The sequence below is a fragment of the Pristis pectinata genome, chromosome 4 (assembly GCF_009764475.1).
Source record: "Pristis pectinata isolate sPriPec2 chromosome 4, sPriPec2.1.pri, whole genome shotgun sequence".
NCBI lineage: Eukaryota > Metazoa > Chordata > Chondrichthyes > Rhinopristiformes > Pristidae > Pristis > Pristis pectinata.
In genome coordinates this window covers 95,631,678-95,650,954 of record NC_067408.1, presented here as the reverse complement: position 1 = coordinate 95,650,954, position 19,277 = coordinate 95,631,678, and the positions used below count along the sequence as shown (strand labels likewise).

At 38.6% G+C, this 19,277-nt stretch overlaps 1 protein-coding gene across 7 annotated transcripts in view; it reads right to left on the bottom strand.

Annotated features, from left to right (window-relative positions):
- cip2a (cellular inhibitor of PP2A) overlaps positions 1-19,277 on the bottom strand; it is a 58,342-nt gene that overhangs the window by 18,067 nt on the left and 20,998 nt on the right. For all 7 annotated transcript variants that reach the window (XR_007956182.1, XR_007956183.1, XR_007956185.1 and 4 more), the window contains 9 exons: positions 16,896-17,041; positions 15,089-15,164; positions 10,904-11,128; positions 9,765-9,924; positions 8,813-8,954; positions 7,078-7,177; positions 5,414-5,532; positions 3,190-3,370; positions 1,447-1,521 (listed from right to left, as the gene is read on the bottom strand). Coding sequence is in view for 1 of the 7 variants with exons in the window: in XM_052013907.1 (XP_051869867.1) it covers positions 1,447-1,521; positions 3,190-3,370; positions 5,414-5,532; positions 7,078-7,177; positions 8,813-8,954; positions 9,765-9,924; positions 10,904-11,128; positions 15,089-15,164; positions 16,896-17,041 (1,224 nt within the window). In the remaining 6 variants the exon portion in view is untranslated. The remainder of the gene's footprint in view (positions 1-1,446; positions 1,522-3,189; positions 3,371-5,413; positions 5,533-7,077; positions 7,178-8,812; positions 8,955-9,764; positions 9,925-10,903; positions 11,129-15,088; positions 15,165-16,895; positions 17,042-19,277) is intronic.

The window sequence follows — 19,277 nt, the reverse complement described above, 5'->3', positions numbered from 1 at the left end:
CAGCAAGTTTTCTTGTGGAGATCAACAACAGGCAAATTTTTTTCTCATGTCAGCAGGATGCATATGCAGCAGAATCAGAAGTAGGCTGTTCAGGTCATTGTGCCAGCTTTGCCATTTAGTAATGCATCTGATCTTTTACCTCAGTGCTACTTTCCTACTGTAACCTCACATCTCAATATCCAAAATCCCACCATTCACCTTCAAATATACTCAGTAACTGACCCACTGCAGCCCACTTAAATAAATGATTACTGCTGGCAATAAGTTTCATCCCTGTAACATTAATTACAGGCTTTTAAAAATGTGCCCCAAAAAATTCACCCATACCACAATGATAAGGGATAATATCACACTAAAAATACAATAATCAATATTAAATTTAAACAATCAGATTATATAAAATATTTGTCTAGAAGTATCAAAAGTTGACATTCACTATCTGCACCAAAGGAGAGCACTGCTGACCTTACTATGTTGTCTGCCACCTTTATGATCTTAGCTCTCACATTATGCGTATAAAGACAAATTTGTAGTTGCAGAAATACATCTGCTTTAAGTGATAGGGACTGTAATTAAAACAAATAAGGGATTAAATTGCATTTATACTGCAAAGATATTTTCTCTTAAAGTTAAAGCTATTTGTAACTGAAAGCTAAAAGCACTGTTTTACTCAAGAACAATGGAAAGAATAGAATTATCTCCTCAAAAGATTGCAGCTGCATGATCAATTGCCATTTTCAAGATAGAGATTGATGGATTTTTGTTTGGGTGCAGGTATCAAGGGATATGGTACAAAGGTGGGTAAAGGGAAATGAGATAAAAATCAGGAAGGTTGTAATAGAAAGGTAGAACATGTTTGAGTTGACTTTCCTTGGTCCTCTTCCCTTTCTTTGAGTATGTTTTTCCTGAAGCAGTTTTATATTTTGTACATATTGCATTTGATTGCATATGTCCTTCACTACATTTTTTGACTGCAGAAACTTGTGCATACCATCTGGCCTTTGCGTTGCAATGAACCAATACCACAATGAAACTTTCTAAGGCATTTTTGAAAATGCAGTAATTTTAAATCAATGTAATGAAAAAAAGCTTTTCAATTACTTGTCTATTTTGTTCATGTTGAGAACACATGAAAACAATTAAACAAATGTATATCTATTTTCCTTTCAATTAAGAAATATGAAAATATTTTCAATATTTTTGTGCTTCTGAATTTTAAAAATCAATTTCATTAATACAACAGTATATGATAACAAATTATTAATTTCTGGTACATTAGCTTTTATTTGTATTTACTGTCACCATATATACTGTTTACTCTGTGAGCTTCACACAAACAAGGAATTTCATTGCACTCTGGTATATATGACAATAAACTAATCGGAATCTGAATTTAATCATTATCTCTAGCTTAAAGTCTATTTATCATTTTTGAGTAGCACTTACTGCAAGGGAGGAAAGCTTCTGTTCATAGACATCCATTACATCTGAAAGCCTAACGTCCTTCACTTGGTCCTTCAGCTGTGGAAAAATACAATTATGTTGTTCAATGTAATTTTAAGCAGATTTACAAAAACAGTCCAATTGATGCTAATCTGTAGAAAACAAAGGGGAAAAAATTACAGGTGTTCAGGATTTACATGACAGAGCAATACAAGGTCAAAAAATTACTATGAAATAGTAGCAGGATATTTAGAAAATTATAATATGATCAAGCAGAGTCAACATGATCCTATGAAAGGGGAATGAAATTTGACAATTGTATTAAAGTTCTTTGAAACATAACAAGCAGAATGGATATAGGAGAACTAACGGATGTATAGTTGAAATCCTAAAAATGCATTCGATAAGATGCCACATGAAAGGTTGCAAGAGGCTACAGTATAAAAGTAGCAAAGTCTTGCTACAAATGTTCACAACATCAGTGAGAACACATTTGAAATTTTGTCTTCTTATTTGCGGAAGGTGATAGTTGCTTTGGTGGAAGGTTCACCAGGTTGTTTCCTGGATTATGAAAGGGTTGAGCATGTTGGAACACTGAGAGGTAATCACATTGAAAAATACAAGACTCTGAAGAAATTTGACAGAGTAGATGCTGACAGGGTTGTGGGGTAATCTAAAATAAGGAGGCATAGTTTCAGAATAAGGGGTCATCAGAAGGCCTAGATTACACTCACCTGCTTTCATTCATATTTATCTAGCCAAAGACTCTCTCACAATTGCTAATCTTTCCTCTTTCACTATTACCTGTAGTGTTAACCAATGAATATCAACAGGCTCACTCTCTTTTCTCATGTGTATCAACATAGTGCCACTCAATAGCATTACCTTCAAACGCAGTTTCTGCATGAACTCTAGCAATTCTTTATTTCAGCACCTTTCTTTCTTGGCCTTTCCAGTATCTATAAACCATCAGATGTTCAGCAAACATCTAGTATTGGAAAAGTAGAATTTTCCTCTAATTATTGTGAATCAGATGCCACAATGATTGGTTTCCACTACAAACTTTGTTCCCTAGCCACTTACTCCGCCTTTCTCCCCAAGAACTACCAGAGGATGAACCTAACTGTGCACAACCTTGGTTTATATTTAACCCCTTTGTGCGCTTGGCGCAAGGTTAACATGCATCTCCATTTTAATATATTTTATCCTTGTTTTAAAATACCCAACAGCCTTGCCCTCCCCATTCTATACAGCCTTCTACAACTGTAAACCCTCTGGTTGCTATGCTTCCCCAAATGAAGACTTGTGAGCAATCCAGAATTTAATTGTTCTATCAGTGTTGGCTGTACCTTCAATGACAAAGAGCTAAGCTTTGAAACTAATGGGCAAAAAGGTCAGCATAGATGTGCTTAACGCATTCAGCTTTCACCTCTTTAAAACATTTCTCTTTGACCAAACTTTTGGTGATCTGCCACAATATGGAGACAAATTTTCTTTAATGATGTTCCCAAGAAGTACCTTGAGTTTTTTTAAAAAAAGATCACAATCTAAAAATGTTGCAGTTTTATCTTGATTTCAAATTATCAGTTGAACAGATTAAGGCCATGTGTCATGGGCAATTAATATCTGTTGTGAATGCAGTAAACTTATGAATATCAATCAGAAATAAGTACAATATCAAATACATGTTATCAAATGTAATCATAATTAGGTATCTTGTAAACCTAATCAACATGCAGTACAAACCTCTGTTCCCAACTGCAATTTATCAATCAGTTCATGAATATTTGATCTGGTAGCATCGGCTGTACTTGAACATTTTGATGTTACAAAGTTTGTTGAATGCTGCTGGACAGGAATTCTTTTAATTACGTGATCAGCATTCTGTTGCTTACAAGCATTATTGGCAGCAATGCTTTCTCCAAGCCTAAAAAAAAAGTAGCATTAATGTAAAACCTATTTCACTCAGCTCTTTATTGAGAGCATACAAAGCCAATCAGAATGAGAATACGTTAAAAATTGATACAACATAATTTTTGTAGATTTGTGATATTACACCAAATTTACCATGTTAAAATGTAAGAAAATATTATTGCAATATATTTAAAGCAAATTACAGCAGAAAATTAATTTAATTCAATTTGCAATTGTGCTTTTGTATTCTACTTTAATAAAAATTCTATTCATCAATATGGCCCAAGCACCTCCTCACCCCAAATCATTCTTTTCAACTAATTAAACTCCTAAGCAATAAATCAAGGATCTCCTCCTCGTATCTCTTCCCCAAACCCAATAGGTGTTACAATAAAACTGATAATCTGCTCTCTGACGATTCAGAGATCCTGTTGGTTCGACACCTGGGTACCCAAGTGATTTTTGCCAAGCTCCCTGCTCACTCACTGCGGCCCTGGTTCCTGTGCTCCCTTCTCACTTACAGGGGCCCCAGTTCCAACATTCCCTTCTCACTCACTGGGGTCCCAGTTCCTGCGCTCCCTTCCCACTAATCAGGGACCAGTTTCTGGGCTTCCTTTAAACTAAACTGGTTCACAGGAAATTTACGTTACTGTGTTGCATTGAAAAAAAAATCAATTAAAAATGTGTTGGTGTATTGATAGAAATAACATTGAATAGTCCAGAAAATCTACTAGTTTGGAACCACCAAAGTCCTGAGCCCACCAGGTTATCAGCTTTACTGTATTTTTAAATGATGATTCTTGGTAATTGTGGTGCATTTCAGTCGGGGATCAATTTCAAGACAATTTAACTACAAAACGTACACTGTTTTTAATCTTTGCTTTCAAAGAGGAACCAAAATTTTGTTGTGTACTGCAACAGCAAAAATTAAGCTTGATAGTTGCAAAACACCATCAACAGCAAAAATTGACCCGGGTTCAATTCCGGTCACTGTCTGTAAGGAGTTTGTACGTTCTCCCCGTGTCTGTGTGGGTTTCCTCTGGGTCCCCCGGTTTCCTCCCACATTCTAAATACACACAGGTTAGGAAGTTATGGGCATGCTATGTTGGCGCCGGAAGCGTGGCGACACTTGCGGGCTGCCCCCCAAAATCACTACGCAAAAGATGTATTTCACTGTGCGTGTTTCTATGTACATGTGACTAATAAAGATCTTATCTTATCAATTAAAGATTTTCAAAATAGACTCTCTCTCTCTGCTTCTGATCCTCCTCCAGTCCTCCCATTTCTGTCCCCTTTCCCACCCCCATCTTCATCCCCTCCCACATTAGTTCATCTACAGCATTCCCCCTCTCCCATCTAGTTGTGGTTCCATCTGCCATTCACCTTTCTTCTTATGGTTCCCATTATCATCTCCTTTACTTTTCAGATTCCAGCACCAGTAGCCTTTATGTTTCAGCTTTTTGCCCACCAGAACCTGTCTCCACTTTCACCACCAACTCCCACTCCCCTCCATCTGCCTCAGTCTTTTTTTCCTGCCTCCATCTATTATCCACCTGCCTGTCTCCCAACTCCACCCTTCCCTTCTCTCACCCAGCTTGACCAGCCTGTCATCCTTCTCCTCTCCTCAATCCACCAAACACCTTGGGCTCCTGTCTCACCACTCCCCCTCTCCTCTTTATACTGGCTATCTCCCCTCTTTATCCTCAGTCCTGATGCAGGGTTTCAACCCGAAACACTGACAGTCCCTTTCCCCCCACAGATGCTGCTTGACCTACTGAGTTCCTCCAACAGACTTTGTTGTTCAGAATACAGATCTGTTTTTCCACTGCAGGCAATATCAGAGAAATGTTTGATTTGTTATGTATCATTCCTTGATCTACTACCTTAAGTGAGGCACTATCTTTATAATGACCCCCAACAACTAACGTAATATATTTATTGATCCACAGGAGCTACAATATTAATGCTCTGTAGTTGTGTATAAAATTGTTGTAGTCAGTCAGTAATCATTCTAAACAACCAACAGCAAAAGCAAACGAGGCATCTCAGCACTTACATTATAGCAGGAAAATCAGGCAAAGGTGCTGCCTCAAACAGAATCTTTAACGCAAACTGTACATACTCCCTGTGCTCACACGTCAATGCAAATGACAAAGCTGAAGTAAGCCGCTGGTCCTGGGGGAAATATTTTAAGAAAAACTATAAAAAGCAATAAAGCCAATTCTTTGTATCATATTTTGTTGTACAATTCATAATTTTTTTTTATTCTTCCCAAAAGATACAGAGAAGCTGGGAGGAATTCAAGATAATAACAGTTAAACGTAACTTACAATTTAAAAGTACTTCCTTACTAAAATGATTACCATATACAACAACTACAATAGGAGCTGAGGAAAATGAAAAAAGAATACATACATGGATATTACCTTTTCTATTGAACAAAGAAACCACAGCGGAAAAAAAAAAACAGGCATTACATGAGCTGTTTGAGAGACCTTCGACTTCTGCTGCATTAAACGTGTTATTACAAGATACAGAACAGAAATCATTTTGACTATCATGTTTCTTTACAAAAAAATACAAGGAATATTCCAAATGAAATGCTTTCTCTGAAAAAGTATAATACAAAGACAAGTTTTATCCCTGAATGAATCTCTGCCGCATTAAAATTGAAGTGCCAAGTTTATTGTTTTATCAATTAACAATAGGTATAAATGTGGCCACCCTAAAACAAGGCCTGTGGCCAGCATGAATTACTCCATTGTAGGTGTGTGGACATATTCCATTCCTGGAAGCACACCGGCTCATGGCTTAACACTCTCCAGGTACGTATTTCAGCTTAAGCCTCAAAGCATGTTTCTAAGATACACCATCCATTTTATTATTAATGCAGATGCTTTGAAACATATTAGCTGCTTCTAGTCAGGCATGCAGTTAGACCTGAGCTGTGGAGCTCAAAATTGAAGTGCACTTGACGGCAACTCTATTAAGTGTTCAGTCAGCGACAAATGCTAGAAAGTCTCAAAAGATATTGAAACACTTGAGCTGAAGCATCGATCAACGGTTGATCTCAAAGGCATGCACTGCCATAAGGAAAACTAAAGATCTCTTGACCAGGGAGATTGGATATCGAGCATCCTTCACTGTTAATCCTCTACGTATCCAAAGATGTGTGGAAACATCTTAAAAGGCAACTGTGGCAAGGGCCTTTTGGAGACCAAAACAAGTCTCATTCCTTCAGCTTTTTAATTATTGTTGGAGATCAATAGAGAAAAATGTTAAATTCAAGTTTGTTTTTAAACTTTGTCTCCTTTGTCTCTGACAATCCATTTGTTGTTGTTTACTTCTCCATTTTTCTCTGCATATACTGTGAATTAAATAGTCTAACTTGCACTTTTTCATTTAGACTGATGATTCTTCACACAAACAGTCAATTTGACAGGTTGTTTTCTCCCCCCACTTAAACAGGTCACAGATCATCCAAGGCACAATTATTAGATTCCTGATGACTCTTAGCTGCCATAATAAAAGCAGCATTCATTCACAGAAGATCAGATAATCTGGGCCAATATTCTGCCCCTTGCTAGCAAATCACAACATTTTTCAAAATAGTTCATGAATTAACACATTAAACGCAATACATTATTTTTAATTTGGTTAATAAAGTAGTAAGAAAGACATCTCAAAAATACAACTTTTAAGTGCAGTATTAATTTTTACCTGCAAAATCTTATAAAAGCTTGCTTCCATGTTTGGCACCAACTCTTTGACTCTACTCATAAGGGTAAGAGTCTTTAAGACAACATCTGTACCTATTTTGCTGTTAACATGTTGGAGAATGAGAAAAGAAATAAAAGTTTATAATGATCATAAAGATGTCAAATATAAGATAATTTTGGGTTACAAGTGCTTATCTTAATTTGCCTTAAATTATGATGTGTATAAACAAATGGGCATTACATGAAGCAATTTAAAAATTTAGAAAACTGAACCAAACAAATGAAATTTCTTTACTAAGTAATCATATCCTTCAGCAAGCTCAATCTCTGCTGACATAATAAATGTATAATGAACAACATTCTTCTAACAGAAACATTGGTTGTATGATAACAAAAATTTTTATAACAGCTTCTGGCTATTTATTTTTTAAGTATACAGCTATCTAAATAGTTTCCTTTCACAGAATCATAAAATGATGCAAGGGACCTTCTGCCAAGCAGTACAAATAAAAAAAAACTTTTCTATTGCCTTTTTGTTTTAAACTTCAAATATTTATCCTTTTTTGGGAAAATTACTACCAAGACTGCTTCTCCCATCTTTTCAGGCAGTACGTTAAACTCACTGTTTTAAAAAAAAATTATGGTTCTGGTTCAGTTGTCAGCGACATGAAATTGGTATTCTCTGATAAACTCCATGCCACTGGAAACATTTTTTTTACTTTATCAGAACCAATTAGGATTTGTGAACATTTATAAAGAACTAACATATACATCCTTCCCAAAGGTGCTCACAGAATAAGCTCAAGGAAAATGTATGGTAACACAAAAGAACTTCGGGTTCAGAGAGCATACCAAAATTTTGTCTGAAGTAATTTTGAAGAGGTTCCAAGGAAGTCAGGAAGGGAGAGGCTTTGATGGGATTTCCAAACATGAAACCAAATAGGCGAGTCAAACAGAGTATGAAGGAAATACAGCACTGGAAAAGTTTGTAGTAATAGGACACACAGAAGAGGCAAGGCCACATGGATTAAGATTTTAAATTCAACGCATTTAACTAAAACATTCCATTCCAGTTAATGCTGTGATCAAAAAAATAATGTGAACCTCCTTCGACTGTACATCATATGGAGTGCCCAAAACAATTCTTTAAAGCAATGAACAAACATACCAGCATAAGGCTATTGGAGAAGGTGCAGAGGAGATTTACCAGGATGCTGCCTGGATTACAGCGTATGGAATATGAGGAGAGGCTTAAGGTGCTAGGGCTTTATTCACTGGAAAGGAGGAGGATGAGAGGAGACATGATAGAGGTATATAAAATATTGAGAGGAATAGATAGACAGTCAGCGCCTCCTTCCCAGGGCACCAATGCTCAAGACAAGAGGGCATGGCTTTAAGGTTATGGGTGGGAGGTTCAGGGGAGACGTCAGGGGGAGGTTTTTCACCCAGAGAGTGGTTGGTACATGGAATGCACTGCCTGGGGTGGTGGTGGAGGCAGATACATTGGACAGGTTCAAGAGTTTGTTGGATAGGCATATGGAGGAATGTGAGATAGAGGGATATGCGGGAGGAAAGGGTTAGATAGTGTGAGGGTGGTTTGATGGACGGCACAACATGGTGGGCCGAAGGGCCTGTTTTGTGCTGTATAGTTCTATGGTTATTGAATAAATACTTGAAAAGGTTCAAAAAGAGAGTATTTTCTTGTTTTTTTTAAGAAAAGGTAATCCGATGCTTACCATAACTCCACATCTGCTATATTGCTCCGGTAGCCAACTTCCATCCTATTGTATGTGAACTGATACTCCAGAATTGAAATACAATTTCTGGCAGTGAGAACCTTAGCAATCTGCAATTTCACTGTATCATCTCCACAAAGCAGTAAATATAGTTAAGAAAAAATACAAAGCACTTTTTGCTTCCTCCATCATTGAATATAATTCAGCATTACATTATTTAATCTAAGATTAGTCCTCATTTGATTAGATCACCTTCAGTCAGGTCGAAATGTAATGCACCAAAAGATTATCCCATTCCCTGGTATTTGCTAAATTACGCTATACTTTTATCACAACCTCCAGTGACACACAAGGTGGTTCACTAGCTCTGGCAAAATTTAATGACGTTGACATTAGGTTTGACTGCTCCACAAGGCAATGAAGTTACAATGGCACATGCTAATTGTTATATCAAAGATAAAAAAATAAATTTCCAGAAAACCCTCTTCATTTCCAAAACAGTCAAGCCTGTTTTGTGACACAACAAGTCACAAATAGAAAACTAGTAAAATATAAAAACAAACTTTTTATTTTTATCTCTGTATACACAGACACTCAATTGATTAACTAATTTTTAGAATTAACAAAATTCTTACATTTAACATTTAAAAATCAATATTTTCAGCTCTCAATTACAGGATGGAAATACTAATTTGTACACTTGGACTGAAAAGATGAGAGGGACTATCACTCATCAGGAAGTGAGTTAAGTTTTATTTGTTGACAGTTTCCAGATTGTAAATTATTTAATTCAGTTAGTGTGTTTTGTAGAAATTTCCCCACTTTCAAACACAATATTAATACAATTAACAAAGATAAACTTCAAGTACCTGAAAAAAATAAATTGATAGAAGCTGTTCAGAATTTTCAACATCCTCACTACTTGATTACCATATCTAACAAAAAAGGATATCCAAAAGGACATCAAGTGCCTTTGCAATTCGGTCATATTTCTTTTTTAACAGAGTGTCCTCTAAAGTCTGGTCTGGAATCTGCAACTGCTCCAAGATAACAGGAAAAAGCAACTCCATAAATGGCTCAACTGTGGTCCAAAGGGTACAGTCAATTATTTCCTGGTCAATGCAATGGAAAATAACATTTAGTAACAGAATAAAATTAAGGTCAAAATATTATTTTGTTACATGGCATTCACTACAGGACCATTCTGAAATCCATTTATTTAATCCCATTTATTTTCTCCACTGCCACCTGTCCTCCAAAATTCCTCACTTACGTTTCTTCAACATCAGCATCACCTATGCTTCTTCACCATGCCTCCATCAGCATGGTGAAAGAAGTCACAGATCATTTGATCACCAAGAAGACTGGAGTGAGAGTAGCCATCACCCTATTTCTTTTCACTCCTCCATCTTCCCATCACCCATGCACTCCTCCCACTGGCTCCCCTCCCCCTGTTCCCATCTGCCCACCCCACCTCCCTCACATGATTCCATGCTCCACCTTCCTCTCCTATCAGATTTCATCATCTTCAGCTTTTTGTACCTTCACCTATCACCTCCCAGCTTCTGTTGCTATTTCCACTCTTCCCTCCTCCATCTGCCTATCACCCCTCCTCACCTGGATCCACCTATCGCTCACTAGCTCTTGTTCCACCCCTTCATCTTTTTTATACTAGCTATCTCCCCACTATCTTTCAGTCCAGATGAAGGGTCTCAACCCAAAACATCGAATGTCTATTTCCCTCCATAGGTGCTGCCTGACCCGCTGAATTCTTCCAGTATCTTGTGTGATGTTGAAGTCCTGCTGTCAAAGTATAGCTGGATGTTCATTCTTGCTTTCCTCTCCACCCACACATAAACATTAAAAGAAAAAGTTTGCTGAAATAGCTTAGTCTAATTTAACTGGTTCAGTCCTGAAATGAAGCATTATAAGATGTGGTTGCTAAATTTTATTCTACAAAATTCCAGGCAGAGTTTATATATAGAGTTTATGAAGTTACAGGTGTGGTAAAATGCTAGCCATCTTAAATACAAATAGCTTTTAGCTTTTCATTCCCTATCTAATTAATTTAGGTGTATAAAGACCATGTACCTCAAATAACTCTTTTAGAAGAACGAGAGCAAGTACTGAAGACCTCTCAGGGTTCTCTAGTGGTTGACTTGACCAGTGAATAAGAGTAATGATTGGCTCTGAACGTTTAAGTTGTGATTTGAGTTTAGTTGCTGTGATTCGTTCTTCAGAAGTTCCAAATACTGCATGACATAATATTCTCCTGAGACTGCTCACTGAGCAAAATGCAACTAGTAATTCAAGGATCTGTGGGAGAGAAAAGCTGTATTAGCATTTATGTAACTTAAAATGGGCTTTAATCATACTAAATCAATGCAATGCCCATCAGATTTTACCTTCTATTCTATAGTATCCACCATGCCCTGTTAGCTATAACTCATCTAGGAACAATAGAGACAAAAAGTGCCTGGGACACCCAGCAAGATAAGCATTTTCTATGTCGTTACAAATGGATAAATCACGAAAACTTGGTAAAGCATTTCTCAAATTCTAAATAAAAGCAAAAGATGAAACAGCAAATTCTATCATTTTTCAAAACTCTTTTGCTACACACAGTATTGATGTTAAAATGGGAGAAAGCGATAAACCAAATATCTACAGTCCAGTTAGCTTTCAAGGACAGTGGGAAATTTTTTGGAAAAGATTCTAATGGATAACACAAGTCACCATTTGGAAAGACACAGTTTAAGGATTTGTTAAGAGAATATTACATCCGACTTACTTCATTTAATTTTGTTGAGCAGGTGACAAGCATCAATGAGGGTCAGTGATTTGATGCAGTTTACAGTACATGGATTTCAATAAGGCATTTTACGAAGCACACAAGCAGGTTTAACAAGGAAGTAAAACTTCATGGTATCCAAGGGAAAGTGAAAATTCAGATCATAAACCATCTCAGTGGGAGAAAGCCAATGGAAATTTGAGAGACTTGTGAGCTGTTTACAGTGGGCTCCCATGGGTATTAATAGTGGTCTCTTGCTTCTTACAATGTATTTAAATGACTTGGATTTAAATGTAGGGGCAACAATTAAAATGTTTGCCAGTGACACTAGGATTGGCAATAGGGTTCTCAACACTGGTGCCCCACAAGGCTGTGTCCTCAGCCCTCAACACTCATGACTGTGTGGCCAGATTTTGCTATAACTCTATCTACAAGTTTGCAGATGATACCACCATTGTAGGCCGTATCTCAAACAACGATGAGTCAGAGTACAGGAAGGAGACAGCGAGCTTAGTGGAATGGTGTCATGACAACAACCTTTCCCTCAATGTCAACAAAACAAAAGAGCTGGTCATTGACTTCAGGAAAGGGAGCGGTGTACATGCACCTGTCTACATCAATGGTGCTGAGGTTGAGAGGGTTGAGAGCTTCAAGTTCCTAGGAGTGAACATCACCAACAGCCTGTCCTGGTCAAATCACGTAGATGCCACGGCAAAGAAAGCTCATCAGCCCCTCTACTTCCTCAGGAGGCTAAAGAAATTTGGTTGTCCCCTTTGACTCTCACCAACTTTTACCGATGCACCATAGAGAGCATCCTATCTGGATGTATCATGTCTTGGTACGGCAACAGCTCTGCCCAGGACCACAAGAAACTGCAGAGAGTTGTGGACACAACCCAGCGCATCATAGACTCCAGCCTCCCCTCCTTGGACTGTCTTTACCTCTCGTTGTCTTGGTGAAGCAGCCAGCATAATCAAAGACCCCAGCCACCCGGGACATTCCCTCTTCTCTCCCCTTCCATCAGGTAGAAGATACAAGTGCCTGAGGGCACATACCACCAGACTTAAGGACAGCTTCTACCCCACTGTGATAAGACTATTGAACAGTTCTTTTATACAATGAGATGGACTATGACCTCACGATCTACCTTGTTGTGACCTTGCACCTTATTGCACTGCACTTTCTCTGTAGCTGTGACACTTTACTCTGTATTGTTACTGTTTTTACCTGTACTACATCAATGCACTCTGTACTAACTCAATGTAACTGCACTGTGCAATGAATTGACCTGTACAATTGGTTTGTAAGACAAGCTTTTCACTGTACCTCGGTACAAGTGACAATAATAAACCAATACCAATAACAATACCAAAGGGTTGTGAATAATAAGGAAGAACATTCAAGGCTGCAGGAAGATGCATTGAATACATGAAGACTGATCAGGTGGACACAAAAGTAGCAAATGGAATTTAATCCAGACAAGTCTGAGTAGAGAGCATACATGGCAAGGGAATATCCAATAAATAGTCTGATACCAAGAAGAATAAAGAAACAGAAGGGTCTTGGAGTACATGTCATAATGTTCCTGAGGCAGCAGGACAAGTAGAAGTTATAGATGACATATGGAATATGTGGCCTTACTGGCTAAGGGATAGGATACAAAAGAGCAGGGTGGTTGAACTTAAATTGCATAAATTGGGTCACATCTAGAGTACTATATACAGTTCTGGACACCACACTGTGAAAGAATACTGGAGGTAGAGAACTCTAGAGATAGAGAACATTAAGTTTGAGTTGATTCTGGCTAAGCTGTGTTTGTTTTCTTTGGAATAAAGGAGACTGAGGGGAGATTTGATTGGAGTGTATACAATTATAAGCCTACGGAGAGTATACAAAAATGATCTATTTCCCTTAGCCAGGATGACAAGAACTTGGAGGCACTGACTGAAAATAATCGAAGTAGAAGGGAGTTGAGAAAGAATTTTTTCAATCAACAAGTAGTGGGGTTCGGAACTTACACCACAAAGTTGCAATGGAGACAGAACCCCTCACGACATTTAAAAGTGCCTAGATGACCATTCTAACAGCCATTTCCTACAACATTTATGAACCATAATCTGGGAAAATGGATAAACTTAAAAGTACATTTTTTGGCCACATGGACACAATGAGCCAAATGGCTACTTCTTGTGCTGTAAATTTCCACATATTGGTAATTATTTTCATTTGTTAGAAGTTTAGAACATGAGGGGTAAAAGATTCATCTTAACCTTTGAAATATCAGGTCCGGGAAAATAGACCTTGTGTTCTTGTTCAATAAGTGTACAGACTCTGAACATTACATTTTGGTAGATAACCTGTGAAGAGCTTTGGGCATATCTGATATGAAGAACGCTTTGATTTTGAGCACCAAATCTCAGGAAGAACTTATTTTCTTTGGAATTTTCATTGGTATCACAGCTTGGTACGGCAACTGCTCTGCCCAGGACCACAAGAAACTGCAGAGAGTTGTGGACACAGCCCAGTGCATCACGGACACCAGCCTCCCCTCCTTGGACTCTGTCTTTACCTCTCGCTGTCTTGGTGAAGCAGCCAGCATAATCAAAGACTCCACCCACCTGGGTCATTCTCTCTTCTCTCCTCTTCTGTCGGGTAGAAGATACAGGAGCCTGAGGGCACGTACCACCAGACTTAAGGACACCTTCTACCCCACTGTGTTAAGACTATTGAACGGTTCCCTTATATGATGAGATGGACTCTGACCTCACAATCTACCTTGTTGTGACCTTGTACCTTATTGCACTGCACTTTCTCCGTAGCTGTGACTGACACTTTGTACTGTTATTGTTTTTACCTGTACTACATCAATGCACTTGTACTACCTCAATGCACTCTGTACTAACCCAATGTAACTGCACTGTGTAATGAATTGATCTGTATGATCTGTACGCAAGACAAGTTTTTCACTGTACCTCGGTACAAGTGACAATAAACCAATATCAATATATACTATGCAAATTCATCAGAAGGACTGATGAATTACAGCCCCTTCAGTCAGAGAAGGGCGTTAAAAATGATTTACCCAAAGGGTTGTGGAAACCTGGAACTGGGTCATTTAAAGCAAGCAGCACAAATGGAGTTGAGGTACAGATCAACCATGACCTAACAGAAAGACAGAACAAACTTGAAGAGCTACTTCAGTTCTTGTTCAGAGTAACAATATATTTGAAATAAAGAAACAAGGTAAAAGTGAGGTTCAAGAATAAAAGCATGTTCATGTACTAGCTTTTATGTACTGGCAGAACACTGTTTTAGAGCCACTATTCATCAGATCCAAGTCAAAAATCATTGTACTACTTTGAACCTTTTCTTTGTTCAGTGTTTTTTTTTCTTAGATGAAGAAGACAATGTATATCCAAATTAAATAAAAATGAAATATGTATGTTTATATTTGTGATACATCTAGAAAATGAAATATTACATACCTTGGCTGCTGAATCTGAATCCTTACCACGAAGAAGACCTAACACTTGACACAAGCATGATTTGAAATGTTCATACCTAAGATGAGAGAAAATAACTTGTTCTATGTGTTTATAGAATATTCTCAGGTCTTAAATTGCTGTTATAAACTCAATTTACACTTTTGCATTCGGAACGAGGCTATATCAATATCATTGTAACATCTCTTTCTTTTCAAGTTTTAAATTACAGCAATGCGATCTCTGGAACTATGCACTCTCACGGCTCAACAGATGAATAAAATAACAAAGCAGAAATTGCAGATACGTATTAATATGCAATTGGCTTCACTTCATTGTAGATTTAAATAAGAAACATGATCATTTATTTTAATCTGAATATAGGCCAGTAGCAAGAGAAAACAAATGAGGTAGGGAAGGAGCTTACCTTGTGCAAGTAATCCCCCAACTACATAATGAAAGAATGGATGTAATTTAGTGATGTAGAGTTTCCCAGGCTTTCCTTAATTGCAAGGATTAAAGAAGGTTGGAAGGAAAGAATGCAACAAATATCGATCGAATTTAAGGAAAACCCAACAGAGCCAGAATTAAGTCTTTATTCGAAGTTTCATGGGATAATGCAAGTTTCCATTGTACAGGTCCTCCCCAGGTTACAGCAAGGTTCTGATCCCGAGAACTGTTCGTAACCTTAAGATGACTGCAGCCGGCAAATCCATCCTGCCAGCATGTACATAATAGATCCCTCGAGGTTGCCGTGCAGGTTGATAGGGTTGTTAAGAAGGTGTATGGAGTGTTGGTCTTCATTAGTTGGGGCATCGAGTTCAAGAGCCGCGAGGTGATGTTGCAGCACTATAGAACTCTGGTCAGACCACACTTGGAGTATTGTGTTCAGTTCTAGTCGCCTCATTATAGGAAGGATGTGGAAGCTTTAGAGAGGGTGCAGAGGAGATTTACCAGGATGTTGTCTGGATTGGAGAGCATGTCTTATGAGGACAGGTTGAGTGAGCTTGGGCTTTTCTCTTTGGAGAGAAGGAGGATGAGAGGCGAATTGATAGAGGTGTCCAAGATGATAAGAGGCATAGATCGAGTGGACAGTCAGAGACTTTTTCCCCAAGGCAACAATGGCTAAAATGAGGACACATAAATTTAAGGTATAAGGGGGATGTCAGGGGTAAGTTTTTTGTTTTACACAGAGAGTGGTGGGTGCATGGAACGACTGTCTGCAGAGGTTGTGGGGGCAGATACATTAGGGACATTTAAGATACTCTTAGATAGACACATGAATGATAGAGAAATGAGGAGCTATGTGGGAGGGAAGGGTTAGATAGATCTTAGAGCAGGATAAAATGTCGGTACAACATTGTGGGCTGAAGGGCCTGTACTGTGCTGTAGTGTTCTATGTTCTATGTATAAGTCAAAGGTTCGTAAGCTGGGAAGGATACGCATGTTTCATACTGGAATAAATTACATCTTACTAGTGCAGAATATACATCATAATTACCATTATCAATATAGATCAACTTTGAATCATTCTAGTCACTGGACGATCAATCAGAGCCCAGTGTTAATCAGCCTTGATCATATTGAATGATGGGGCAGGTTTGAGGAACCAGTTGCCTACTCCTGTTCTTATTTTCTTTTATTCTTGTCTTTATTATACATAATTAGCTACCAATAGTATGAATAGGTGGATCTAGTGTCAATAGTTCAAAAATATTTTGGAGCTGTAGCCTAGAGAATATGACAATTTGTTTCCTATCCAAGGTTTATAGATGCAATGTTCATATAACACTGCCAAAGAATACCTTACCTTTGAAGGAAATCTGCAATCTTGGGATTCTTGAGGAGATCCACCAGAAGATCTACAGCATATTTCCTGGTCAGTGTTCCATCTCCATTGACCAGAATATTAAATATAAGCTGGAAGGTCTGGTGGATATTCTTGGCATGAAACAGCTGCATTTAAAACAAAATGAAGCTTTGAGAGACTTGACTGAGTTTTTTGAAGAGTTGACAAAGGTGCTTGATGTCCAATATTGTGGATGTTATCTACATGGACTTTAGTAAGGGCCCTCATGGTAGGTTGATTCAGAAAATAAAGATGCATGGAATCCAGGGTGAATTACAAGTTTGGATTCAGAACTGGTTTTGCTTATAGAAGACAGAGAGCAGGGGTGGAAGGCTGTTATTCTGGCTGGAGGACCGTGACCATGGTGTTCCACGAGGATCAGTGCTGGGACCTTGGTTGTTTGTAATATACATTAAATATTTGAATTAAAATGTAGATGGGTGAATTAGCAAGTTTGCGGATGACACCAAGATTGGTTGAGTGTGGACAGTGTAAAGGACTACAAAGGATACAGCATGATATAGATCAGTTACAAATATGGGCAGAGAAGTGGCAGATGGAGTTTAATCTGGGAAGTGTGAGGTGTTGCACTTCGGGAGGTCAAATGAAGGGAGAAAGTATACAGTTAATGGGAGACCCCTTAATAGCACTGACTTCTAGTTCTAGTTTCGCCCAACCTGAAGGGAAAAAGGCTGCATGCATTCACCCCATCTATACCCCTTATAATTTTGTATACAAGATCTCCCCTCATTCTCCTGTGCTCCAGGCAATAAAATCCTAACCTATTCAACCTTTCCCTGTAACTCAGGTCCTCAAGTCCCGGCAACATCCGTGTAAATTTTCTCTGCACTCTTTCAACAGCTATACTGTTCTATGCTCTCAATCTCATTAAGATTTTTCATTCTGTTCACTATGAATTCCAAGTCCATAGTTCACTGAAAGTGTCCGCACAAGTGGATAAGGCAGTAAAGGTGTAAGGCATGTTTGCCTTCATTGGTAGGGGTGTTGAGTATAAGAGTAAGAAAGTCATGCTGCAGCTATATAAAACTTCAGTCAGACCGCACTTGGAGTAGCATGTGCAGTTCTGGTAACCCCACTATTGGAATGACGTGGAGATTGTGGAAAGGGTGCAGAAGAGGTTTACCAGGATGCTGCCTGGATTAGAGTGTATGAGCTATAAGGCTATAAGGAAAGGTTGGACATACTTGGGTTGTTCTCTCTAGAGTGTCGGAGGCTAAGAGGAGACCTGATAAAGGTTTTTAAAATTATGAGAGACATAGATAGGGTAGACAATCAGAATCTTTTCCCCATGATAGAAATGTCAAACACCAGAGGACATGTTTTTAAGGTGGGGGGGGGGGGGGGGGTGGAGTTTAAAGGTAATATGAGGGGCAAGTTGTTTTTGTTTTTACACAGAGAGTGGTAGGTGCCTGGAATAGGTTATCAGGGGAAGTAGTGGAATCAGGCAGTTTGGTGGAGTTTAAAAGGCTTTTAGATAGACACATGAATATGAAGGGAACGGAGGGATATGGATGATACACAGGAGGAGGACATTTAGTGGGTTGAATGGCTTGTCCAGTGCTATCCTGTTCTATGTTCTCAATCTCATCAAGATTTTTCATTCTGTTCACAAATATCATACCAACAAAAATTTGGAATGGGCACATTGCTTGTAACTTGTAACATTTCTCTAAATGGACTCCAGAAGCTGGTGTACCATCAGGCCATTGAGTATTTTACCCTACTACATTGCTTCAATTTAACTACATAGCCTTTGGCCATCCATTCTCCACAATAAACCAGAGCTATCAATCTCCTCAGTCACCTCATCTCTCATCACCACATCTGCTGTTTTCATACCCGGTAAACATTCCTAATCCCTCTCAACCTGAGAATTCCCTAGCCACAAACTTGAAAATCTCTGACACAGTCAAGATCCGTCTGAGGCCAAGTCAGAGTACAGGAAGGAGCCTAGTGACATGGTGTCATGACAACAACCTTTCCTTCAACATCAGCAAAACAAAAGAGCTGGTCATTGACTTCAGGAAGGGGAAGTGCACGTGCTCCTGTCTACATCAACAGTGCCGAGGTCGAGAGGGTTGAGAGCTTCAAGTTCCTTGGAGTGAACATCACCAATAGCCTGTCCTGGTCCAACCACATAGACGCCATGGCCAAAAAAGCTCACCAGCGCCTCTACTGCCTCAGGAGGCTAAAGAAATTTGGCATGTCCCCTATGACCCTCACCAAGTTTAATCAATGCACCATAGGAAGCATCCTTTCCAGATGCATCGCGGCTTGGTGCAACAATTGCTCTGCCCATGACCGCAAGAAACTGCAGAGATT